This window comes from Falco biarmicus, chromosome 4, assembly GCF_023638135.1.
Source record: "Falco biarmicus isolate bFalBia1 chromosome 4, bFalBia1.pri, whole genome shotgun sequence".
In the NCBI taxonomy this organism is placed as follows: Eukaryota; Metazoa; Chordata; class Aves; order Falconiformes; family Falconidae; genus Falco; species Falco biarmicus.
The window spans coordinates 79,375,423-79,401,522 of record NC_079291.1 but is presented as its reverse complement, the minus strand read 5'-3'; the positions used below and the strand labels follow the sequence as shown (position 1 = coordinate 79,401,522).

The 26,100-nt window shown below is 39.3% G+C and overlaps 2 protein-coding genes across 4 annotated transcripts in view; one reads left to right on the top strand and one right to left on the bottom strand.

The window, feature by feature from the left end:
* Positions 1 to 323: 323 nt before the first annotated feature.
* LDAF1 (lipid droplet assembly factor 1) lies at positions 324 to 5,385 on the bottom strand. Of its 3 annotated transcripts, XM_056338029.1 has the most exons (6): positions 5,226 to 5,307; positions 4,453 to 4,516; positions 3,910 to 4,048; positions 2,956 to 3,124; positions 2,423 to 2,561; positions 324 to 1,187 (listed from the first exon to the last, which is right to left on the bottom strand). In XM_056338029.1, the coding sequence occupies exons 3-6, from the start codon at positions 3,979 to 3,981 to the stop codon at positions 1,094 to 1,096; spliced, it is 474 nt and encodes a 157-aa protein (XP_056194004.1). In that variant the 5' UTR covers positions 3,982 to 4,048; positions 4,453 to 4,516; positions 5,226 to 5,307; the 3' UTR covers positions 324 to 1,093. The 3 variants fall into 3 exon arrangements, with proteins under 3 accessions (XP_056194004.1, XP_056194005.1, XP_056194003.1); XM_056338030.1 differs by lacking the exon at positions 4,453 to 4,516 and having other exon boundaries at positions 5,226 to 5,385; XM_056338028.1 differs by lacking the exon at positions 5,226 to 5,307 and having other exon boundaries at positions 4,405 to 4,516.
* A 2,457-nt stretch (positions 5,386 to 7,842) lies between these two features.
* DNAH3 (dynein axonemal heavy chain 3) overlaps positions 7,843 to 26,100 on the top strand; it is a 66,922-nt gene continuing 48,664 nt past the window's right edge. The window contains exons 1-17 of the mRNA XM_056337259.1: positions 7,843 to 8,199; positions 8,661 to 8,769; positions 10,229 to 10,330; positions 10,835 to 11,060; positions 12,361 to 12,430; positions 13,445 to 13,634; positions 14,127 to 14,316; positions 16,018 to 16,213; positions 17,175 to 17,300; positions 18,003 to 18,198; positions 19,519 to 19,698; positions 20,082 to 20,218; positions 20,377 to 20,482; positions 21,054 to 21,232; positions 22,512 to 22,696; positions 24,030 to 24,153; positions 24,734 to 24,887. Coding sequence (XP_056193234.1) covers positions 8,737 to 8,769; positions 10,229 to 10,330; positions 10,835 to 11,060; positions 12,361 to 12,430; positions 13,445 to 13,634; positions 14,127 to 14,316; positions 16,018 to 16,213; positions 17,175 to 17,300; positions 18,003 to 18,198; positions 19,519 to 19,698; positions 20,082 to 20,218; positions 20,377 to 20,482; positions 21,054 to 21,232; positions 22,512 to 22,696; positions 24,030 to 24,153; positions 24,734 to 24,887 — 2,394 coding nt within the window. The 5' untranslated portion in view covers positions 7,843 to 8,199; positions 8,661 to 8,736. The remainder of the gene's footprint in view (positions 8,200 to 8,660; positions 8,770 to 10,228; positions 10,331 to 10,834; positions 11,061 to 12,360; positions 12,431 to 13,444; positions 13,635 to 14,126; positions 14,317 to 16,017; positions 16,214 to 17,174; positions 17,301 to 18,002; positions 18,199 to 19,518; positions 19,699 to 20,081; positions 20,219 to 20,376; positions 20,483 to 21,053; positions 21,233 to 22,511; positions 22,697 to 24,029; positions 24,154 to 24,733; positions 24,888 to 26,100) is intronic.

Genomic DNA, 26,100 nt, shown 5'->3' with positions numbered 1-26,100 from the left:
GTGTTACCACCCATACTGTGCAGAACACATTATGGCTCAGATAAACTTTGACTCCATGTTGGAGCCAAACAGTGTGTTGGTTCACGCAAAACCGGAGTATTACACTAGTTCAGCCCTTAGGATTCTGCATGTCCTTTACAGGCATGAGAAGGGGAGTAATCTGTAGTTTGTGGCTCAGCATTACTGGCCAGCCAAAATACTTTAACAGAGAAGAATTCAGTTCCAAATGGAGCCTTCCTAGAAGTAGATCTGGAAGAGGTTTTACTGTAGGCTAAGCAAGAGTAACGACAACCTGGTTAAACAAACAGCACTTTAAGAAAGCATCTAACTTTATTAGTTTAATAATGCTCAACAATAATATGGCATTTGCAAAAATGAAAAGTTTAAATGACATACAACTGAGTTACAACTGAGAAGCAAAACAGGCAATTAAATACTTAACATGAAAAAATGCAAGACCTAACTGCATACCATACCATTGATGTGATGAGGCAATAGGAAGAAGGAAAATATCCCTTCAGAACAATGCAACATTTTAAGGTATATAATATAAAAGCTTATACTATGACCTAACAGATGATAAACCCCAGCTTTCCTCATATAATAAATACAAAGCATTAGCATGGTGTGCTCATACTATTTTAACAAAGGCTGTTAAGGCTTAAAAATACTTTTTACCTTTCAAAACACATTTCTCGTGTTCTGAACTTTGACACTTATGTATCAAAATGACCAACTGCTGCATACAAATTTCAAAAGATAGTACATCCAGAACTCCAGCAACAAATGGGAAGTCAAATATTTACCTACCCTTTCTCTCAATTGTCACTGACTTAACAGTAGCAGTTATTACATCCCTTTACCAAATTCTGTGGAACGTTCCATCATGCACATAGACTTAATATTGCAACACACTGCTGCTTAATGGTTATTCTTAATATTAGTTTTACATTGCCAATATAAGATGCCTATTGATTTTTTCAGTTCCCATAAGGAATGCGCAAAGGCTGAATGCTCGATGAGTAAATAATTACATAGCAAAGGTCAGAAGAGTAAGGTTAAGTGCTTATGAGGGAAGTGTGGAAAAACCCACTTATTCATTCTTTCCATTATTGGCAGAAAGATCCAAGACAGAAGGACTCTTCTGTGGCAAACTTCCATTAACTTCTTGCTTCCTTATCTGACCCCTGTCAGAAGGAAAGAATGGTTTTACAGCGTGTTCTTCCATAAGATTATAGTCTTTTAACTTTTTGCTCAAAAAAGGTGAGCAGTGTGAGATGTAAACCTGTCTGAGACTTGTGGAACATCTGCTGCAGGTCTACTTGAGCTTCTCTCAAAAGACACAGGAACATAAAAAGACCAGATATTACCTGTTTTAACACCAAAGCTGTAAGTTAATATGGCTGATCTGTAGGTTGGGTTGCATATTCAGATATGCTATGGAAAAAAGAAGTCTTTTCTGGAATCGGTGGGCAATATTACAGATGTGATGGCATGCCCTGGACAAGTGGTATGAAGTCCTGAAACAAATGCAAGCACACTGGGCCTTGCGCCATCATCTTGTCATCTTGACAATACCACAGGCTCCACAGGCAATTCTGTGTGTCCTTGAGAGCTGTGCAGGAAGCACAGCTGTGATGAAGGAGCAGACTAGGAGGGAGCAGCTGCAATTTTTCTTATTGCTCTTCTCTGTGCTTAAAAAGCCATAATCGTTATTCATTCCCTGGTAGATATTTAAAGGGACAACAGGTGGCACTCCAGCACAACCTGCTAGCGCCTGTTACTCCCAGACAGACGCTTGGTAAAAGCTTGGCTCCGGTAATGCTGCCGAAACAGGCCTCCAAGCCTAAAGCACTGGGAGATACCACTGGCAAGCTGCACGCGTGCAGCATCCGGCAAACCCTGTAACTTCTATTTTGGTCACATTGTCCCTTTAACTACCTCTCTGCCTATCCCAAATCTACAACTAATTTTGGTCCGTTACTCTACAAATGCAGGTAAGCAGAGATAGCTGGGTCGCCATACAGAAAGAATGGCAAAAGGTTCATCCTCTAAGCAAAGTCCAGTGTTTAGGAACGTTTTAATGACATTTAAAGCAACAAATACTCTGAGTGAGACAAAGGTGTATTTTATTGCTTGATGTCATGTTGTGTTAGCACATGCCCATTTAAAGACTATTTACATTTCCTCTTTCCTAAATAGGAAAGAGTGCACGTATTAATTCTCAATAAAATATGTATTGATGACTAGACATTTATATGCTACACATTAAGCCACCAGGGTAGCCAAAGATGCTCTAGCATTCAAGAAATGTTTATATAACTAAGCAACAGTGGCTCACTTAAAATAAATGAAATAATAAATGCAATAGTACTGTCGTGCAGTTTGAAATTCAGGCATGGATCAAGACATCAATACTCACCTTGACGCATACCAGTAGTTGACCAGAGTCGAAAGGACGACATAACAAACACTCAGTACTCCAGAAACGCCCAGTGAAAGTGCACCCAGGCCACACAGAACGCAAAGGAGAGCTATGCCACCTGTGGCTATTACAATACCTAATAAAAGAAAATCAGTTTGTTATTTACACAAATTTATATACAAATTAGAAGTGCTGACATTCTACCACAACCCCAACTTCAAACCATTTGGGAAAAACAGTCTCCTGCAATCAACTAGCTAGCCTCTATAAAAGCTATGCATGGTCAAGATAAATGGATTAGGTTTATCCTGGTGGTTGAGATTAGAAAGGGAAGTAGGAGTTCCCCCGTACAGACTACACCTAATCAGATTACTACTCTCCTATTGAGTTTCACTACTGCTGAGACCTGAGGACTACATCCAGAAATCCTCAATTGCTTGAACTGGGAACTCCAGAAGGAAGAAGAAGAAGAAAAAAAAAGACAACATGCCTTAAAACAGATTAAGTACATACATGCATGCATACAATACCTTCCATGACTATGACACCGATACAGGCCATTACAGCTGTTGTAACAACAAAAATCAGGAAAAATGCAACGGGAATAGCAGACAGTGCAATAAACACCAGGAGTGATAAGGCAACAAAAGGATGGTCATCTAAATATTGGCCAACACGAGAATTCATAAATGCAACAACCTGTGGATGAAAGAAAAACATTTCAGATTGTTTTCATCTCTTGTCATAGATAACTTAAAGATTACCGCTACTCAGTGAACTACAGGTAGCACCTTTTTGTAAGTCTGCAGCTCGAATAGAGGGCAGCTGTTGCCTCTAAATTTCAAAAGCATGAGGACTTACTGAAAATGTAGATAACTTTATAGCAAATATAATTCTACCAGCAACAGACACGTTTCTCTTGCACTTCCCATCCAGTCTTGTACAAATTAAAAAAAACCCCACAAACAAAAACAAACCACAAGCTGAAAACAAGTAAAAAATCCAAATTAATTTAGCTGCACAGATTTCAGTGGGGTCTCAACAACTATGACTTTGATCTAGAGAACTGTATTTGTTAAGAAAAAATCCTATAATATTTAGAAATTATTTTTCTTTTTTCCATGCCTCAGTAATATGTGCAACCTGTTCATTTCTTGAGCATAAGTACTGTGATACAGACATGCCCGCACTAAGTTGTTAGGAATTTAATGTTACTGGTAGAAAAAAAAAAAATTACCTTTTACAGAGGCAGTCACACCTATACGCTGAAATTTTACTGTAGTAAAGACACTTCCTTTCTCTTAAAAAAATATGCACTGTAGTTTTTGTTCTTTTTGTAGCAGCACAACCATTTCAATAAAATGCCACTCTATTATCTCAAATGCTTATACCAGTAAATAAAATAAATTGGGGTGTGGTATTTCAACAGTTATGAAAGGAGTAACTTTATGAATGTATTTTATAGGATTATAATCCAGACTGACATTTGAGTTGCTGTGGATGGACTGCACCACGGAGTGCCATTGCTTCTGCAGTTCTTGCATTTCTTTAGACATGTTGTAATCCTCAGCCACGACTGTGAATCTTCTGAACAACCAGTTCTCACTCAGCCATCCAATTCTCCTTAAAATTAAGGTACAATTAGTAACAGGCTCATAGAGAAGTTTTTTCGAAAACAAAATATGTCTTTTGCAAAAACAGAGAATGTAGATTTCAAGCGTTAATGGGATACACGGAGTCTAAAACATTACTTTTACAAAAGCGTACCTGGTGTAGGGGGACTGTGCCTGAAAACTCTTAGGAAACTCCCAAAGCCAAGGACCAAGATCCAAGGTGATTCCCACCTTCCCTTATAACACTAACCCCATATTTAACCGTATTTAACCATGAGGGTGCTGAATCACCATTAAGACCATCAATTCTGACTATCCACATGGACCATTTATTGCTACTAGTGCTGGCAGCTGGGAACACGTTACCGAGGGGTGTTTTTGTGCGTAGCCTTGCCTTCAGAAATGAAACCTCACCCTGGACAGCTTCAGAACTCCGTGTGAGACGGCAAAACGCGTTCAAATGCTCTGAAGATACGAACTGTGACAGTTTAAAGGCAACATCACCTCTGGCAACATCAGCCCTTCCCCCACGAAAATGCCACCTGCTGCTGCCGGCGGGGCCCTGCCAGTGGAAGGCCAGGACAAGCGTTCCGCTGGTACTGCTCCAGGGGCACGGTGTCAGCATTCCCGCTGGAGACGCCGCCTGTACACAGGGACCCTCCCTCGTTCGCACCGTGCTCCCACGCAGCCGTCCCTGGCGAGGGCCCGCCCGCCCCGTTACGGCCGGCACGGCACGGCACGGCACGGCACCGCGGCCTGCACCCCGCGCCGGACGCTGCACAGCGAGGGCAGGAGCCGCGCCACGGCCCCCCCGCCCCCCCCCCACCGGCGCTACACGCGGCCCTTGCGCTACCGGCGGCTCCCCGGGCAGCAGCGGCCGGCGCGGGCCGTAGCGCCGCGCACAACGCGGGTCTCCCCAGCGAGCGGGGCGGGCGGAGGCCGCGCGGCACCGAAGCCCTGTGGCCGCGGGCCGGGCCGCGCTGCCCGCCCGAGCCGAGGGAGGTAAGGGGGACGCGGCTCCCGCTCCCGCCGGGCTGCGCGCCGCTGCTGGCGCCCGCCCTCCCGCTGCGACCGAGCGGCGGCCCGGGCTGACAGGCCGCCCCGCAGCCCCCGGCCAGGCGGAGCGGGGCGGCGCCGCTCCCCGCCCTCCCTCCCTCCCTCCGCCGGGCTGGGGACGTCCCTCTCACCTGCGGCCGCTGGCCGTCGGGCCGCAGCCCGCCTCGGCGCCTCGCCCTCCCGATGCGACGCCCAGCGCGGCCCGGGCTGGGCCTGCCGGGGTTGAGGGAAGCGCCGCCGCCCTCTCCCGCCGCCGTCTCCTCCCCGCGGGGGCCGGCGGCGCGGCGGGCAGGGCCGGGGAGGCTGAGGGGGGGAGCGGGCCGGGGCAGGGCACCCGTGAGGCGGCGCGGGCGGTGCGGCGGGGCACTTAGCGAGGATGGCGCCGGGAAGGTCTCCACAGGACACCCGGGGCTTTAGTGGCTTTTTAATCATTTCTCTTTGTGCCCTTCCGCGTCCCCCTTCCTGCCCTGCCCTTCAGCCCCCGGGCGCCGCCGCAGCAGCTCGGTGCTGGGTGCCCTCAGGGAGCGTCGCAGGGCCATGTGCGGTGAGGGGGACGCAGCCTCGAGCCGTGGAGAACTTGGGACATGCGGACGCCTGGGTGCCCCCCGGGGAAGCATAGGGGAGCAGGCCGCTGGGGGTGCCGCAGGCCAAGGTGGCAGGGGGCTGCGGGTGGCTTCGGGGTGCCACCGCGCTTCGAGCTGCACCTGAGGGCCCGCGTGGCCGGCATCACCCAGACAGGCGGCTCTAAGCCCACTGTCCCCCGCAGAGGGGCTGCTGCCTGCCGAGCCGGGGCTGCGAAGGAGCAGCCTTCCATGAGCTGTGACTGAGGCACTTGGGCCGTGAGGCGTCGTGGGACAGCAGCAGTGAAAGGCTTCAGTGGTGTCCCCCCTGCCCCCAGTTACCTGTCCCCACGTGTTTCCACCCAGCCCTGCCACCACCACAGGTGTTTGCGTGGCCGTGTGGCATGGCAGACCTGTGCGCCACGGGAGGAGTAATGGCTTTGAAGATTCAGCTGGGTTGTCAGCCAGATGGGTGCGTCCTGTGGTGTCCCAGCATTTGGCTGGGGCTGTCCCCCTTGGAAGTGGCGCTGGATGAGGTGTGTGGCATGAGGGTTCAGCCTGGCCCATTCCAGAGGCGGCGTGATGGTGTTACATGCCAGTGTGAAGCTTCACTGAATTCCTGCGTTTGGCTACACAGAATTTTTCACGCTGTAAATTACAGTCAGAAATCAGTAAAATATTTGTGTGTCTTGTGACTGCTTTAATCACTCTTTTTGATTGATGCCACTCAGAGTATTGCAAAACTGAACGTGAATGGTTTAATGATCGTTTTTAAAGAGAACAAAATCAATAGCCTGTTTAATTTGGTGTGTGCTGGTCTTCCACTATAAAGAGAGGTTTTATAAAGCCTGAGGTTTTTAACCTATCAGTCCGTCAGAGCTCTGTGCCTTTGAGGTGCTGGTTTCAGTGAGCTCTTCAGATACAAGGGGCTATGTGGAAAGCAGGAGTAAAAGAGCGATTTCCATATTAATGCAGATTTAGATCATGGGTTCTAAAAGCCCAGCACATGATACCTGCAACAAGAGGATGGTGAGGGCAAGTTTATTTTGCTTGAACCGTTGAAGTGTTTGTATCATACTATTGAAGTGCCTTGTGTATTGATATGCCTAGTAGACTAGTGTATGTAAAGTTCAATTTCAGTGTGTTGATTTTGTATGCATTTTTAAAAGGGGTGTGACAGTGATAATGGCACTATGAAGTTCAATGGCTCCACCGAGTTTAGAAGTATATTGAAAGTTAAAAATTTGTGGTTGTTCTGGAGACAAGCCATAGCTGCAGTTTTGGAGGTAGTCTTGTACAACTTAGTTCCTGCTATGCATAATTATTTCTTTGCTAAACATTCACATATAATCTCTTTATGTATGAAATAACTGTTTTTAATGCTTCCCAAGCAACACAAGTTAATTTATTTAACTTCAGAGGGCATGCATATATAAGCATCCAAGTTGTGCATGGAGGGACAGTAGTTACTAAAACTGTTGCTTAATCGAGCTTGTCTTCATGCCAGCATCAGCTCGAATTAGCAGGAAAATACTCAGGTTGCAAACCAGCACCGAAGTATTTGGAAAGTTACTGCACACTAGCCAAACAACTGTCAACTCCAGCATGAGCAGCAGTGGTTCTGTACCCCACGCTGCTGCCTTGTGTTTAAAGAGCAGCTCAGTTTATAGCAGCAGCTTTCATGTGTGGCCAGGCAGGAACAATGTTCCACTTGTAGTTGGTATTAGGTCAAGATACAAGGAAAACGGTGCTGTTAACTTGGGTATCAGCCATTCTCACAGTTTACAGAAAATGGGATGAAAATTAGCATCCAGAGATGTTGGGAAAGAGTTTAAGTTAAAATGGAAGTCTCACTATGTTGGCAGAAAATGTACAAGGCATCTCTTGAGGGTCGGTATAAGGAGACTGCACGAGATTTCATGTTGGATGGTAATAAATCCCATTTCTGAAGAAATTTGGTAGAGGACTCTTTCAGGACATAGTGATGACTGTGAGTGGGAGGCAGATGTGTACAAGCTGACTTAGAGGAATTGTGGCTACAAGTATCCCACCTGCTGTCTGCGGATCTTCAGGGAGTTTGAGTCACAATGGTGGAAAAGTGGTGGAGATGTTTGAGTTCAAGATTTGGAATATTAAATAATTACCCCCCACCCCCACCCCCCTTCTTCCTTAGTAAATTTGGGTTTATATAGCCTTTATTGCTCTGGGATCTCCCTTGCTGTGTGCAATGTTTTCATACAAATGTCAGAATATCTCAGATGTCTTAGGACTATGTTTTCAGTAGCTTTCAGAGGTAAAATGAACCTGTACAGTTGCTCATTGGTTCCACAATTGAATCTCCCTGACCACAGCTTGGCAAAACACTGCACTGAAAGGGGCTGTTTTCTCTCTGCAGGGGGAAGAGAGGGAGGAGGGAATTCCTGTCTCCAGGCTCCTTCAGCTATGCTGTAACTGGGGCAACGAAGCTGAGGACTGAAAGGCAGAGTGTCGGAGAAGTTCACCAAGCTGCAACAGGCAGGGGGACTGGTAACAAGGGCGCCTGCAGGTAGTACCTGCTCTTACCTTGCTCGCTTGTGCACTTCGTGGATGTGTAAGGCATGCTGGTCATCTCTCTCTTTTCCCATTCCTTTTGACGTGTGCTTATTTGTCATGGCAATTAATGTATGGCTCATCTGCTGTAAACCATAATTAGGGGCCCAGAGGCCCTGGGGCATTAGGAGAGAACAGGTAGTGGGGAAGAAACAGTTTTTTTGAGAATGGGAAAAGCAGGATGGAAACAATCTTACTTGAAAGACATCTGGAGAGGGTTTGAAAGATTAAGGTGAAAAGTGAGCTTGAAGAGGAATGGAGAAAAAGGGATTGTGTGGTTTGGAGGGGAAGAAAGCTTAGTGTTGTAAACAAGGAAGGGGAGAGCTGAGATTTTTCTTCTTCCTGGCAGCTGGGATAGGAAGCTGATTGTTTTGACACCTTCTGTAGCATCTGAAATGATCTCTAATTCTGTTCCAGTGCATGTAACGACAAGTGTGCTTGTATTGACAGGGAGGACCAAAAACTTCTAAGCAAACAAAAAACCCAAAGCAGAATGAAGCCAACACAGAGCCCGGGGCTCCTGAGGGTAAGTTTTTTCAGCAGTGACTGTGAAAGTTCAATAACTTTTTCAAAACTTCAGATGAAATTGGCCATTACTGGTGGCTAGTGGTTTGACATTGGAAGAACTCTTACTTGAATACAGTTGTTCTTGTTGAATATTCTTTGGACCTAAGCCTTTATAATATACTTATTACTAAGAATCCCTTTAGTCAAGCATTTAACTTTTTGAAATACAAAAAAAAAAAAATAAACCAAGAGCCATTTTAGAATGAACAATGGCTTTCTTAATAACCCTTGTACCTTTAAGAATGAACAAATCTCCTAATAAACTGCATTTTGAAAGTACCCTAAGGCCCAATCCTTTAGTCATTAATCAAGAGCAATTGATGCTGTCTTTAGTGAAATATCCTTGGCAGTGATAATGTCTTGATTTCTGTGTGTCTGTGTGCAGACATGCTGGGGAATACCAAGGAGGTAAATCAGATCAGTCTGTCCTCAATTTTTATTTCTGAATGGGCTGGCCTGTACTTTGGTATTGAGGAGGGCACAATTTTGTCTGCTGGAAAACTAGGTTTGAGCTGCCTACTTTTCCAGTTCATATATCAGAAAGCAATAATCACATGCTAAAAATGTAATAACAATTATGTAAACAATTATTTGTTATTCAAACATAATTATATTGAGTAGTAACTTCCTCTTTCATGTTGATTTAATTCACTCGCATTCAGATGCCACATACTTCCACCTCCTTTTTCTGATAGTGCCGCTATGTATTTGGGAATTTGTTTCTCAAGAATCTCCTAAACAAATTTGGGGTTTTTTGGAGCTCAGAGGAAACTAGGGGTGAGGTTTTGGCCTGTACTAAGGAAAGGTGCTGTTCAAAAACATCTTGAAGCACTTGTGAGGCTAAATAATTCTGAGAAAATGTCATTAGAGAACTTCGTACTGGGTCCTGGAAGGCCACCTCAAAGTATTGTCATCTTGAGGAAGTGGAACATAGCTCTTAGATGTATTAGGCATTCTGACATTTGTATTAAAACATTTTGCAGAGTCCTTGTGAGCAATCTGTTCTTTCAGTGGCATCCTGGCAATATAGCTTCTTCTGGAACTTGGACTGTTTCACTGTCAATTTGGCAGTCTGGTGGGCTTTCATGTTTTAACATCCAGTGTTTATTTTAGTATAAGTAAAAATAATTTAAATAATTTGATTTGTTTTCAGTGATACAAAAATGTTGGTTTTTTTTTTAATTCTGACATATATTGCTGATTAGAAGTTTTATCAAATGACTACAAAGAACAGTGCCATCTGAAAACCTGTTTTCATGAGGAACCCACTCCACAGAATGTCCATTTCCTTAAAACTGGAAAAGTTGCAATATGTAATTTTCAATGAAAATGGAAAGTCTTTGTTCTTTCTGAATGAATCTTTTTCAGAAGAGTGTATTTCATAAATGTCTTTGAAGTTGTTTTTCATTTCTCTGTAGTCACAGAACAATTCTGTGTATAACGTGAGTCATGCAAAACGGTTACCGGAGTTACCGCCCCTACCTGCTTCTGCTTCAGCTGCACCTTCAGAATTGTATCAGGTATGTGTGCTCTCCCCTTGCATCAGGGTATGCACTAAATTATATGTGCTAGCGTGATTTTAGGCATCTTACGCCTTTGGCAGTTGAAGTAAAGACAGGAAAAATAATTTAAATTACTAAGTTAAAGTACTAAGCAGATTGTCAGGTCCTTCAGTAGAGCTGCTTTTATTTAGAAAAGTGTCATTACAACTTCTGTTATAATTTGGACATTAAACATTGGCAGTTTAAATCTGTTCTTTTGAATTTATAGTTAATTATTTGCTGTTAAATTTTGGGTTAAATATTTTGATTATTCAAAAAGCCATACAAGTACTCCTACTGAAGCACCGTGTAAAATTATTCTTATACATGTGTGGAGCATCAGGATCTGAAAATAGATTGGGGGTCAAATGACTCTTGAGTCAGAGTTATTGATCTTTAACCCAGTTCTAGCTCTAAAAAGACTCTTTAAATTACTGTGCTGTGTAAAACTACTGCTTTTTTTTTTTTTTTCTCCAATTTCAGCTTGTTGTTAAGAGGAGCTGTTATCCTCCTTTGATGCAACGAGCGTCATGGACTTTGGCAGCTCCATTCAAAGAACAGAGTTACTACCGAAGCCCGAGTGACTCCATAGCTAATAACTATACTCTTACTGCACGGGATTTAAAATTGAAAAATGTGCACAAATTAAAGTCCTCTTCAATGACAGGGACGTCACTGGGTTCAGCAGAGCAGAGAACAGCCTCACCGTGTATCCGTATTTGAATGTGTTTATAAGTTTAGCCTTGCTTGTTCTATACCTTTTTATGTCTAATTGCTTATCTGTTAAAGCATCATCCTTGGGAAAATCGCTTATCCCTAATAAAAGCTTATGAGCTTATCACTTCAGGGTCAGCATAGACAAATTGCCAAAAGCGTGAATAACTGTAATAAAGGTAAGGCCAATATATGATTAATTAGTTAAGTTCGTCCCTTCAAATAATCACATGCAATTATTTGGAGGGAATTGTTTGCAAAGCAGGAAATGAACGAAATACAGGTTGGTTCTTACTTTTGCTAAGTAAAAGTTAGTACTAACAGGAAAACAGAAACAAGTTAGATGTGCACCCCTGTTATGTCCATATTCGTAAATCTTGCATAGCAAAACAAGATGGGTGACAGGCATTAAAATCTTTCCCTGAGGATCAAATCTAAGAAATGTTGCTTAATACACTGTTTACATCTAAACCATGTAATTGATGTTACTGGTTAGTAAACTGTGCATGTATATGTAAATACTACAATGTGAGATATTATATGCTGTTGATTCAACATGTTGATTCTATATACTGTCAGTCTGCATGTGAGTATACTCATGCTGCATAGTTGCTTTGCTTCCCTGAAGTGTTAGAAATTGTTTCATTTCCCTGGGATAGATGAGACTTAATAGTTTCAATATCTGCATAGTCCCCTTGTATGCTATTTAAGAAAGGTTTGGTTGTGTTCATTGGATCTCTAACAGTTTTTTTACATACGCCTGGTTCTTCTACTCTGTGTATATCTCCAGTACATGGGTGGGATGTGGGAAGCAGGTCATGGTGCTTTTCTTGGTGAAGAGGCATGATGTGTTAATTTTGTTAAAAGACCTGTTTATTTGTTTGTACTCTGTACAAATTTTTGTACAAAGTACAAAATAGTAGTTTGTACTTTGCAAATTTTTCATGTGCAGTATATTTGGTGGAACTATACATCTTATAGGAGTGCTTTTTTCTTTATTCAAGATAGAAAGTCCCAGCGCAGAAAATATGGTTTGTGCAGGGAGGTCAGTAAGCACTGAAGTCTTCAGCATGAGCTAAATGCTGTCATAGTCCCAGAATCAGCAAGTTTATTTAACAGATGATTTTAGTGTCTTGCTAAACGCTAGGTCAAAACTAAAGGCTTCCTTGTAACATTGTAGTTTTCTGTTACTTCATTATCTGATTGATTGTGTTAGCTCTGGTTTTCACCAGTCTGAAGTAATACATTACTTGAAAAATATTCCAGTATGTGATTTTCTTAACTGGTGCATAAAGCTTCGAAAGAATTTGATCCTTCTAGGAAAAAGCTCAAACTTACACAAAGAAGTCAATGGAATTCTGATAGGTATGTACTGTAATGTTCTAAAGATACAGAATATTACAATCAGTCTAGATATCTGAGTTGTGATTTAATATTTCTTTTTACTTGGATGCTATGTTAAGCATCCAAGCATGAAATGTTAAGTCTCTGCAAAAAAATGTATGTGCATCAAGACTGAAATTCTGTGGTGTTTGAAGTGACAGCAGCTTTTAACTACTTCTTTGTGGCAGGACAAATTTCAGTCTTTGGCATGGTAAAGGAAACATCTTGCTTTCATAATTACTGACTTAAGAACTCAAGAGTTTAGTTGGTAGAGATACAGATTGCAGAAATGAAGTCTCAGTTTTGCTGTGAGGGTTTAAATACTTTCTAATGCTTCTAGAGTTGTGTCAAATTGAGTGCTCTGCTGTAGTAAATATTTCTTTTTATTTTCTTTGTGCTTGTGTTCTTCATCAGTAAAACAAGGAAATAATCCTCTCTGGAAGTGCTATGATACTAACTTTTTTACTCCTTGTTAAGATAACATGGTGATGAATACTAGAAAAAAAACAAAAGGGATATTTAGATTTTCTTCAACTAAGGACTTGATAATGTGAAGTAGATCAAGTATGGAGCCAAAAGCTTGTTGACTGAGTATTGTTCATTCTGAGCAATGTGGACAAAAGTCCTATAGAAAACAGCCTATAACCATGAAAAAGAAGTCTGTAGTGTAACACTTACGCAAATGAGCAAATTTGAACTTTTGGCTTAAATTGTTAAGATTTTGGTAAGATAATCACCTGAAAATAGGTGGAGATCTTGGGCAATCTGAATAATAGTGCTGGTAGGTCTAGGGTCTGATGAAATTGCTTATAAGGTACTGCCTGTCAGATGTTACACAATTTTACTGAGGTTTTTTATGAGTGATTGAAATACTTCATAGGTCATACTTGTCCTCAGTGCAGTGTAAGTGGTTTATATAATACTCATCATTTGTTCATATTGATTTAAGAATCCATTACTGCTGCTTTATTCCCTAAACTTATATTCCTTTTTCAGAAGTACACCAACTTTGTTAAACAGTTTGGATCCCATTTCACTCTGTGCATCTGCTCATACGCCAGAATTACACGTCATACATTATACAGACAACCAACCATTGACCCCAGAAGAACAATTTGTTGTTATGCACTTACATGAGAAGGAGATAAGTAAGCGAGAAAAGCCACCTTCAGGAAATGATTTAGAGGTATTTATAGAATTTCTTTTAAAGATAAAAGTAGTAATCATCTGCAGTATATGTAGATATATATAGGGCAGTACATGAGGTTTAGAAGTTGTAAATATTCAATATATCAAACTGCTGTTAAATATTGTCTACACCTTGCCCATTTGTTTCTACCTGCTTAGTCTTGGTTTTTGTTCTAATGAGTTTGCGCGTAGAAGTATCTTCCCAAATTCTTAACCTCTCACATTGTTGGCTAGTACTTCAGAGATCAGTATATGCTGCACTCAGTTCTGTTGGTATATATGTGTACATCAAAACAGAAGTATTGCAAAAATGTCGGGCATTGACAGTGGTTTACAAAGAACCAAGAGATATCCAAATCCATTATATTCAAGCACCTTTCAATTGCGGAAAAGGTTCAAGTGATAGAAAAGCTAAAAATACTTTGTAGTAATTCATTATCTGTCAGAAGATGCATACAGTAAATATATTATTTTGAACATTATTTTTTAGAGGTACTGTTACTACATATATAATGGAGTGCAGGAAGACATGCTGGCACCTCAGGATAAGGAAGTGATGAATGTAATTTTAAAGCATATTCCAACTCACATTATTGCTAACCCAAACCTGGAGAATTTACTTGCAAGTTTAAAAGAAGAGGTTAAGGCAGACTATCGTATCAGCCTCATGAAAGCCATTGGTAAGACTCAGAATCTCTTAGTAATTCAGAGTATGTAGACATTCACTGCCCTTTGAAAGCAAGTCTACTTTCTGTTCTTGGCACCCCTTTGGGGTTAGTAGAACTGCAATAGATACCTGAGAGAATGTAATCTGTGATCGTGCTAGATAACATTCCAGTTTCAACAAATACCTGTTTGCTAGACCCTACATCCCATCACTTAGCTACAGAAGTTAGAAATTACTATAGTTCTGGGTGCATAGAATCATTTTGTCCATACGCACACCATTTCCCATTCCTAATTCAAATCCAAATCACATTCAAAATGCATAATTCTGCATCACCTCATCAGATGTATAAAGGTGATTGATCAAATGATGGTTGACAAGGACTGATCATCTTAATTTGCAGCAAAAAAAATTAGATAAGAAATTAGAAATAGATCGTGACTATAAAGATCGTGAAGCACTGCAACAGATTATTCATTGATGAATGTGCTTTGATTCATTGATGAATGTTGCTTTGGAGTGCGTGATAGACAAATATAGTCAACAACACTGTAAGTATAGTTGATCCTGATGTGGGGAGAGGATAAACTAGGCTATTTTAACAGATACTTCCCAGACAAACTTTTTTGTATTCTGCAGTAGGTCAGTGATACACATTAACAGCCAAATTAATCTGTGTCATAACTGCTGAAGTCAATGTTACGCTGGGTTCGTTTCACAAGTTCAAAGAATTTCATTTAAGACATTACAGGATTAAGGAAAATTAGATGACACATTAATGTGCATGATTATATTGCTCATGTTCAACACATAGAAGATCATCATATATAAATAAATACAAAAGAATGTCATAATCCTTGAAATTCAGTAATGCCTCTCTAAAAGTGAATGTGAAAGAGGAAGTTCTGTAGAACATGAGATTTTTTTAAGTTGCTTTCTAGTAGTCTTACAGTTTCATTGGGTTTTCCCCATGTGAAATAATTGCTTTCAATTTTCTTAAATATGTTGACCAGTAAATAGGTGTGGCCTCTCATTCATGACAGCATCAAAATGAGAGATTGATTGGTTTTCACTCTGCCTTCTATAGGCTCTGATATCTTTTTAAGTACCCTTTAATTTGCCTTTTATTAATTCACAATTTTACCATCGCTTTTGGTGGTAATGCTAATGTCAACAAGGGGTAGTGAGTCTGCTTCCCAGTTTCTGTTAATCCCATGTGTATAGGTCATTGATCAGAACTGGTAGCACATGAATTTGGGCACTTAGCAGGTCCAAGATCAACCCTTTGAATGTAATATCATTCCTAGATGCAACAGATGATTTGTAAGAGTGTTTCAGAAACATTTAAGAAGCCTTCTAAAAATCATCCTTGAAAAGGAGATCGTTCTGCCCCTAGTTTGTGTATGAGGAATTGAAGCACAAAATGAATGTGCTTCAACTGGAAACAGAACGAAAAGGTGTTTCTCCTGTCCCCCGTTTTGAGAACCAGGACCAATTCTTGTCTTCTTTTTCTGAAATTATTTTGTAGTCAAATTGGTAATTTGATTATAGTCCTGTATTTCATCCTAGAAGCTTGCAAGTAACTATATGACAGTGTGTAAGTTTTAAATAGGCGGAATTATACAACTTCCTGAACCATGGAGATACTGTGTTTTTCATCTGCAAGTTTTGACCATACCTGCAGTCTCACCATGATATATATGATTTGTTCTAGTTGATTACATCTTGATGGATCCAGCTGAAAGAGAGAGACTGTTTATTGCAAGTACCCCACGCCCTTTTCCCCAGAGAGTTGTCCGTGCACCAGTCCCATGGCACAGCTGTTATGAAGAAGTGAAAAGCTGGAATGAAAGGAATCTGTTCGTAGTGAATCCACTGATGCCCACTTTGCAACAGCTCTGGCTTTCTCAGTAAGATGTCTTGTTCATAAGCTCTTAATTACATTGAGAATGTTTTCTTTTTATGGCTTAGACTGCATCTGCTAACTTACCTACATATGCTACAGAGATCCTGGGGAAGCCAATAGAGAAAAAGTGGCAAAATTTGTTCTGTTTTCAATTTTATTTTTTTTTCTGAGCCTGTAAGAATTTCAACATAAAATGGTTGTTTCCTGTAGACTCTGAATGCAGGCATGAGCATGCTTTACATGTCCGCAGTAAAGAATGGATAACTGTGCTATGGAAAGATCGCCCCCTTTGTTAAAAGGTCTTATCCCTAAACGAAGATTCACTGCTCAAGTAAATAGTGATTTGGAATTCTCATCTTGATTCCTGAAATGAGCAAAATTAACTCTTAAAATTGAGTCTCTTTCAAATGTCCATGGTTGTAAATTGTTCTGGGAACTGCTGAAAATTGATATATGTATTCTTATAAATATAAATATGGTAGATAGTAATCCTCAGAGCTTAAGTAACATTTGCAAGAATTTAAGCTGTTGTATGTTGCAGACTGTGATATATGCCTTGCTGAAGAAATTTTATTTTTTTCCCCACAGGGTATCCAGAAAAGATACATATTGCTATTAATATGGAATAGAAGCAGTAGGTGTCATTCTGTATGTTCTTTAATGCCTGGATACAATAGTGACTCTAGGAAAAGGACAGGAAATTGTTCTGATCATTTCAGCAAAAACTTAAAACAATTTTAAGTATAAGAAGTACAGAATGAAATTTGTGACACCTATTGTTTGCCAATAGCAAAAAAAATTCATTAGAATTAACTTGTCGGACAGCTTAGCAATGAAGTGATATGCATCAATGAAATTACTTTATTAGTGTTTATAAATATATATGAGACCTTTCTGACTATATTTCATGGGGTTTTTTTAAACAGAATTCCCTAAAATATCTACTGTTTGTTTTACTCCCATAGGTATAGTCATCTAAGATTTGTTCGCACTGAAGAAATGCTGTGTAGAGACCTGCCACTGTTGCCTGCAGAATTTGAGGAGGTCGTTCGAAGACACTGTATGGAAGCTCACAATATTCTTCAGAACAAGTCAGTGCCAACTGTAGTAACAGTAGATAAATAAGAGTATTTTAGGGTCTGATTTACATGAAGCTCCCTATTTAAAACAGATCTTAGACTGTGATGAAGTAGTTCCAACCACAAGGCTGCCAAAAGAAAGGGGAAAGTTGTGGAGAGGAATAAACATCTAGATGCTGGAAGAGCTATTGAAACTGCAAAAGTACTTGGGAATAAAGGAGAATAAACTGACTGTGAATAAATGTGGACTGGAGATTAGATGGTTTCTAACTACGAGAGGACTGGAGTCTGAATCTATAAAAAGAGTGACTGAAAATCTAACTTTTTAAGTTATGGAAATCAATTAATTTAGTAAAGAGATTATGTGAGCTAATAGCCCATGATACAAGGTGACTGCATTCTGCCATCTGAGATCTCTTCCAAACTCAAGTTTCCCATTTAATGCTAATAATTTAATATTGTCAGTAGTATTTTGTCTGTTAATACTGATTTAAACTAATAGTAGGGACCCATTCTAAGAAGAATCTTTAGCTTAAAACTCAGGTTTCCTCTAAGTCCTGGTGGGTACAGTTTCCTTTGACATCTAGTTAAGCGCCTCTGTTAGCCCTTTGATTTTTGCTCATTGTGTCATTCTGAGCTTAGATTTCATTGCAAGGTGCAAAATAAGACTTAACAAGCTTTTAAAAACTTTGTCTCCATATTATTTCATTGTAGGTGGATTCCAACTTGTGCATCTATTTTCCTTGATCAGAAAAGGAAATGGCTTCATTTTGCTCCTGAAAATGACTGCGATTCCTCTGAGCGAGTTGAAAGCTATTTCCGTTCGGTGGCAACTTTAATGTCGTTACAATTACGTGAGATGGTGGTTAACTCCTTAGAGGATCTTCTTGCGTTTTTTATGATCCACAAGGTATATGCTGTGAAGTATGTCTATAGTTTTCAGTGTTACATAGAGATAATAGTTTGTATAGCCATAAAATGTAATGCTCTTTGAAAGTTAAAATATCCCAGGTAGCTTTTGCCTTCATAACGGAATGGCTAGTTCCTTCCAACAGATGTGCATTCTCAGTGGACTTCTTTTTACATGGTCAAGAACTGGTTTTTTGAATAATCATTTTGCAGGCTTAGGGTTACAACAAGAATTTTATGGGAGTTTTCTAGTCTAGTTTTGAGAGAGTGTGTGGGGTTTTTTAATTAATTTTAGTTTTGTTTTTCTTGGACTTAACCAGGCCAAACACTTAAACACGTTTTTCTGAAAGCACATGATCAATCCCTTTTGAAGTCAGAAGTGTGCATAGCCATGCATGTAATCCTTTGCAGGGGTAATTTATCTGCGTAGTGTTCCTGTCTGCACAAACGGGTGCCCAGTATTATTTCAAGTAATGCACATAATTGTAATAATAAGCATTACACCATGAGAGTTTTTACCACTGTTTTGGCTATGATAAAGTTGCCTCTTAGTGGAAATTGATTCTTTAAATTTCAAACCACCCAGAATTTACCAAGACAAAATTAAATCTATTTAAACAGAATAATGGAGGCAGTTTAAATACTGCGCTGCAACCAGGGGATCACACTTAACACAATATGCTGTCAAACCTTACCTTAAGCATTGCATCTAGGTGATGATGGTGTTGCTGATGGTTGGGGTTTTTATTTTAGGTTTTTTTGTCATGCATGTTGGTTTGGGTTTAGGGTTGTTTTTTCTTTTTTGGGGGGGGAGTTGGGTTTTTGGGGTGTTGGGGTTTTTTGTGGTTTTTTTTTTTTTTAAAAATCACTGTAACATCTACATTACAAGTCTAGTCATGGGTTAGGACTCCATTACTGTAAAGGCAGTTTGGGGTAGAGCAGTTCTTACTAACCATACAAGGCAATGAAAAAACTCAGCATCTTGCATTTGATTCTAGATTTTATTTTTTATAGGCATTGGGGCTGTATTTTAGAACTTGTTCTGTATGGTAATTAGTGCTTTACTTCTGTTACTTAAGGGAAAATCAAGACAATTAGGCTTAAATCCAGTTTCCTAATTCCAATTTTTATAGATTCATTTAGGATTTGGCACCTTAAAATCTTGTGTATTGGGACATCAGTGTTTTGAATAAAAATCAGGGAAGGAAGATCCCATTGGTGCTGTGTAGTTAAGAGATTTGGGGAAGTTTGAATCTTTTAAAAATTATTAGAGTTATAGCTGATTTCTTTGGCACATACAATTTTCATTCTTTTCCCTAAGGATGGAAGTGATTTTAGAGGACCGTATCAAGAAATGCAGTTCTTTGTACCTCCGATACTAACAGTCAGACTCAGTGTGGAAGAACCCAAGATTGTCTTTGAACCACCTCTGAAAGAATGTTGGGATCTAATCAGTCATTGCTTCAGGGAGATCCTGCACAGTGCTGAGGAGCTTCCAAAGGTACTGGATAAGTTACAGCTGAGTGCAAAATACAATTTGAATAAAAACTGTCTATGGTATAAAAAGCTATGAATGAGGCAGGAAACTGACAAATAGAAGATCAAGATAAGGGTTGTGTATCACGAACTGTGTGAACTTTTGTGATTATAGAAGAGAGTGTAGGAATTTTTCTTCTTCAAATTCAAGTTATATTAAAGCCTTAGTTTAATTTTCATGTAGTTTTGGCAAGCAAACTGTGTAACCAAGTGTTAATTACAAATAGAACCTTTTCACATTGCAGTGTTTTTACCAATTTTATTTTTTTTAGGTGGTGGGTGAATGGATATTAGAATACCTTATTTCCTCTATTGTATGTGTTACTACAGTATTTTCAATCCCTTTAGGTAGAAAGATTTCTATTTCCAGAATTAAAAAGAGATGATCTCACTCTTGGTACAGTCAAACCAGATGAATCATTGTTTTCAGAGTATGTGAACAAACTTGAAGAGATCTTTGAGAGCAACATACTTGGCCCAGAAAAGTAAGTTTTGGCTGTTAACTCCATTGCCCATCCAAACCCTCAGGTTCATAACGATATCCATTTGACTCAAACAAACAGTTTGAGTTGATTTGTTTCTTGTTATAGAGAATCTTCACATTGCGGTCTTATATTTGTTTTTGTGATCTTCTGTGTTTAAGGTATTTAAACATGTATAGGAAATACAGCAATCTTTTGAACAATAATGCACAGCAAGATGTCACAGATTTCTTGAAAGGAGGACATTCTTTAGAAACTTTAACAGAGGTAATAAGTAACTGACAACTGTTACAAGTTCATACAGCAGCTAACATACCACACTTGACTTCCTAATACATATGCCTAAAGAACTCCCTTTCAAATCGCTTGTTTTACCCTTGGGAACCCATCTCAGTTTACATAGCTCCTTGCTGTAGGGCTGCTGTGTAAATGTGGGAGGTTTCTTTGTGGCCTTCTTCTATAGGTCTGTTGAGTCTCAGTAGAAGTCCAGTGGAAGGCTACCCAAAGTATCTGGTGAATCAGCTTGCTGGTCTTTTGACTGTCCTGTCCTTAGTCAGCCCTGTCTACTTTTCTCTCTGTATTCCTGACTCAGCCTATGGCTAAATACTTCTTTAGGCAACTTGTGGTGTTTATTAATATGACATATTGCTGTGCAAAGCTTTTAGTTGTGGAATCTGTGGATACAAATTGAGCTCTGGAAAGATAAAAAATAGCTGTTCCTTCTTCTCTTTGGTATATATTATCTATTTACCAGATGGGAACTAATTAGTTGTAGTGTAGCATTTTTCATCTATAGACTTTAAGGAAAAATAGCAGATTTATTATTTTCCATTTGTAGAAGATTGACAGCTTAACAAAACTGAAAAGAGAGATTGCTTCCATGCATGTCACTGTCCCTCTGGCGTTGTTCTGTCTGGATGCTGTACAACTGAATGAGGAACTCTGCAATCGGACCCAAAGTCTTAAAGATAGATTGATTGAATTTGCAGTGATGGAAAACAGAGAGTTAAATAAAAGGTACGTGTTGTTAGCATGTGTGGTTCTTGCTGTCTGCATGGACTAATACTGATATCTGTGCATGAGATAACTTTATTCATCTGCTGTGTTTTCTAATCCTGACCAGACACATGCAGGGGAACCAAAGTGAGTATTTAAAATTTACAGGAACAGCAATACTTGTAAATAGATATCTAACTTATTTTGTATAGGGTGTACATAGAGATTAGACTGGAAATATGCAGTTGTTTTTTCCTCCTTTACTGACCTCCTAGGATTTGGGTTGAGGTCCTTGCTTCCCTTGCTGATGTCCAGCTAAAGCAACATGAAGAATGTAGTATGTTGGAGTTTTTTCTTCCTTTTCTTCCTTTTCTTCCCTTTTTTTTTTTCCTTAGGGAAACAATGGTCCTGACCTCATATTTTGGCAAGTTTAATAAATAATAAAAATAATTTAAAAAAATCCCCAACAAAAAAACCAAACACACACTAACAAACACTCTGGGAGGTAAAGAATGCTTCCACAGTGAATGGAGAGAGACAGTCACTGTAGAAGAAATTATTTAACCCACCTGTCTAAAGGGCTTCTCCAGGTGGAGATGAACTACAGTCTAAAGGAGCCTCTCTGCCTCCACTTACTGTGGATGGGATCTAGACAATGAGCTTATGCTGAACACTTAAACCAACTCAAGCCTTCGAAATGTTAAGTGAGCCTATCCTTTGTGTATGGTTGCTGTTTGCATGCCTGCCGTCTCTATAGGTATTTGCAGTACTGAACTGGGATCTGGAACAAGAAGATCTATCACTGGGAAGAAGGAAAATAACAGGATTTCTTCCTTTCTCTATTTTCTGTTACTGTGTACAATGTAAAATAAACTTGATTGTTTAATAATTTTTCTCTTTACAACTTTGTTTCATACTGTGCAGCTGATTTAGTTGCTGTGGAAATGAGCTCTTTCTTGTGAGTCCAAACCTTTCTTTCTGCAACAGATTGGCTCTTGAAAAGGAAGTTCTAAACCTATAGGAGGGAAACTGTTAATATGCTGGTAATTATAATTTGTAACCAACTGAGCAATCATGCTATTATGTATCAGTTCTTGTAAACATAGTAGGACTGTATGACTGATTGTACAGAGTAAAGTGGCATCCTGTATAAATGCCTGTCTGCTGTGTGTATTCAATCTGAATCGTTAATTTATTAAGAAAGTTAATATTCTTGTTTAAAGGCAAACTTCATTAATAGTATCTTACATCTCTCTTCACTTAGGATCACAGTGATATGTCTGTTTTGTTTTTGTTGTAGAATTTGTAATGAATATAACTTAATTGCGAAGAGAATGAGTGAGGTGCCTCTGAACACTGAAGAGCTAGTGGAATTTGATGCATACTTAAAGAAATCCAATGAAGTTACTGTTTTTAAACTGAGACAGGAGGTTGCTGAAGCAGCACACAGACTGGAATTCCTCATGGACTATGCTAATCTTTCTTGTATGTCTCAATTAAAGAATATAAAAGTCTCCATATGAAAATAATTATATATAGATATTGGGCCTGACATGCATAAATGTTGCATCTTCTAGAATGCTGATGGAAAGCTCCAAGAGACAGGGAATAAAGAGAATTTTTTAGAGACCAAAATGTAGCAATGCAGGAAGGAATGGTTAGAGAAATGGCATACAGCACAGGCAGTGCTTTTTTCTGTGTTTTGGATAATGTCCTAGGCATTATCAGATTCATGTCATGTACTCTGGCCAAATGGGGTCACACCTCTGTGTTATTCAATAAAAAGTCTTCAGTGAAAACCATCTAAAAAGCTGTGTCTCAAAGACTCTATGGCAGCTTTTGGAAAGTGTGAGAACTTGCATCTCTGCAGTTGAGTATTAAGTCAGTGGAGACCTTTTGTTTTTCTGCTATGATAGCTTGCTGTTCTTTGTTAATATAAAGGCTGATCTCCAAGGTGAAAGAAGCATCTGCAAAAGTTGCTTTTAGTTTGCACTTCTGTTCAAAGCAAAAATGTGCCGTTCACAGTTGCTGTATGTTATTTTCCATACATAAAAGTGAAGAGCAGTTATATGAATGCATACTCGTTTTAGCGGCAGGATGATCCTTTCTCCTTAAACAGAATACACTCTCAGAACAGACAGTGATAGAAATAACTAGGATATGCCATGTTTATTAGAATTTATTTCTGATAAAAATTAGGATGCCTGTGGAAGCCAGGATATTTTCTGTTACATTTTGGACTGGAGTGTTCGCATGCGCAGTATTTTGTAATTACGTATTCTTTGTAGCTGGATTTATAAGCATGTGGACTGCAATTAGTTATAATGACCTAAGTGCATGCAGCAAACAGACAAAATATGAAGATGTGTGCTCATTGTGGTTACTGTGTTCTAGCTTTTGTGAATAGTTCAGCATTTACACATTGTGGACTAGAAATGGTTTAAACTTTGCTTCTATCCACCTTATGTAGATACAGATATTTAGTTAGGAGTGGTCTGTCTCTGTGTGTAGTTGAACAGAATTTATATTCTGAAATAGCTGTTCTTACTGATTTTCTCTGTCTGGCTAAGGTCTTATTCAGAGAATTTCACATTCTTAGCTTGATTTTAGAGTTTTGCTAACAATCTAACTTGTTCTAGGCAACCAGTCCTCTTTGCAATGAAGGTAATTCAGCCAGCAACTTGAAATATGTAGCTTCTTAGACAGCTTATTCCTAGATACAGTTTTAGCTATTTTGTCTACTCTTCACAACTGCCATTCTATTAGCTCATTGATTAAAAGTATTTTCTTCAATATGTCTACATATTTTTTATTTTAGATGATGACATAAACCTGAATAGCACAGTTCTCCATTGGCCTGATCAGATTGAGATAATCTTTGAAAACAGTAGAGATCAGTTGTGTAAGAAGAGGAATCATGCAGAGATGGTTTTGCTTGAAAGGTATGGTGTTAAAACATTTTCTTTCACTGGGTATTTAAAAAAAAAAGAAAAATCTAATTTTCATTTAAAGGGAGATAATGTCAAAGAAGAAAAATGTGGAAGGGACATGAGAAAGTCAGGAAGAAACCGTTTACAGTATCATGGAGATTTCAGAAAAATACTGTTGATGAGGGTAAATTAGAATATTGTTATGTTTAAATAGGTCTGAGTGGAGGAATTATTAAGGATGTTGGTAGAATATTGATAGCCTTATCTTGTTACATTGCTTAGGACAGCATTACACATAATTTTGTTACATTATTTTTACTCTTCCTTTATTTTCTCCAAGTAAAAAAAGTAGCAAATACAAGTGAACTAAATCAATTAGGAGATATGAAAATGAACCTTGGATTCTAATCGTATGAACTACATAGTATTGATGTAACTGATTAATGGGTTTTCACTGGCATCTGTATTTACTTTACACTATAGTATTGAAATCAGATTTCATTTGTCAGTGCCTGTTACAATTAGTAAAATAATTGAAACCTGAAAAGGAGTGAAACAGAACATCATATTACCTTAGCTATCTTTACCTCAGGTGTTCTCAGTTTGTGGAAACTCTTGAAGGTTATAATAGAGAAGTAGAAAGCTACAAAAAGCGGGATGTCATGACCATAGAAGAAATGAAGAACAACGCTGAGAAATTTAAAGAGTTAAATAAGAATCTAGATAATGCACTAACAGAATCTGAGGTTAGTATTGATTAGCCAAGTATGGAGTGGGTTGCAGTGTGCTGGATGAGCAAAAGTTTGGTTCCTGTTTGGGGTTTTTTTCAGAGTTCTGGACATATATTGTCAAGATGGCTTTAAAATTTCCAAAGTCACAAACGTGGCAAATATCTTCTTATCCCTGTATGCTGAGTTGTCCCTACTACTGAGCTTAAGAGCATATTTTTTGGGAAAACAGCTTGGAGAGCTTTTTAAATTGAAATACTGCCATTCAGTTTTTCTAAGCAGTCAGTAGTAGCAGGATGCTCTCCTTGGAAAACAGAATTCTTCTGGCAGAGTTAGCAGGAGCAGGATGTTAGGGAAGTGGTATTTTCCCTGAATTGTGTTTGTGCTGCTGAAGCTGTGTTTTCAGTCCCTCTGCTTGTCCTCTAATTAAAACCAAATGTTTTTCAACTGTTTGTATCATTTCCAGAAGTTGCCTATAGGCATTAGATATGTGTTGTGTCACAAAAAGGGAAGTTTCAGATGCTAGAAGGAAACTGAAGACCAGGATTCCTAGATTCTATTTAGGGCTCTCCATCCCTTGTACTGTGTGGTTCTAGGTTGAATAGTTTGTCTTAGTTGTGCCTCTGCTGGGAAATCAGAATGGTTACTTACGAGAGATCTCACAGGCATTGTGTGGCTTAATTAATCTTCTAAATCACAGTGAGACAATGAGATTTCTGCATATGTGGAGCCTTAAGGATCAAGATTTTAATTAAGTCCCGTTCAACAGAAAAAAATTGAACCAATTAAATGAGTTTAGGATTTAGATAAATTGCTAGTCCTACATATGAACACTCATAATCTGATTTAAAGGCATCTAGTACATTTAATTAATGTCAGTTAACAGCACTGATATGTTGTTATAGGTAGATCAGGGTAAGTAATTAAGTTTCTCAATACATGATCCTGATGAGGGGTGTATCCACACAATTTAAATGACATGACAAACAGCTTAGTGAATACTTGAAGTTAAAATTTGTCTTGGAATGTCAATACTTATGTTTCTCTGCCTGCATCTCACATTGAGTGATTAAAAGTTTTATGAAAGGTCTGTTGGCATCGTAAAAGCGCAGACTTGGGACTCAATCTGAATTCAGTGTCTGCATTTCAGACAGTATTTCTCTGTGCTTCACCTCCCTACCTGTAAAATGAAGAAGGCAATTCTTTTTTTTTTTTTTTAACTCTAAATCTT

Bases quoted from the DNA above. Each gene is read 5' to 3' on its own strand.
- LDAF1 (XM_056338030.1), bottom strand. From the start codon at position 3,981: ATGTCTAAAGAAATGCAAGAACTGCAGAAGCAATGGCACTCCGTGGTG. The intron at 3,125-3,909 runs GTCAGTCTGGAT...TTTCATCCACAG, and splicing joins CCATCCACAGCAACTCAAAT to GTTGTTGCATTTATGAATTC. The intron at 1,188-2,422 runs GTGAGTATTGAT...TCCTTCTGACAG, and splicing joins AACTACTGGTATGCGTCAAG to GGGTCAGATAAGGAAGCAAG.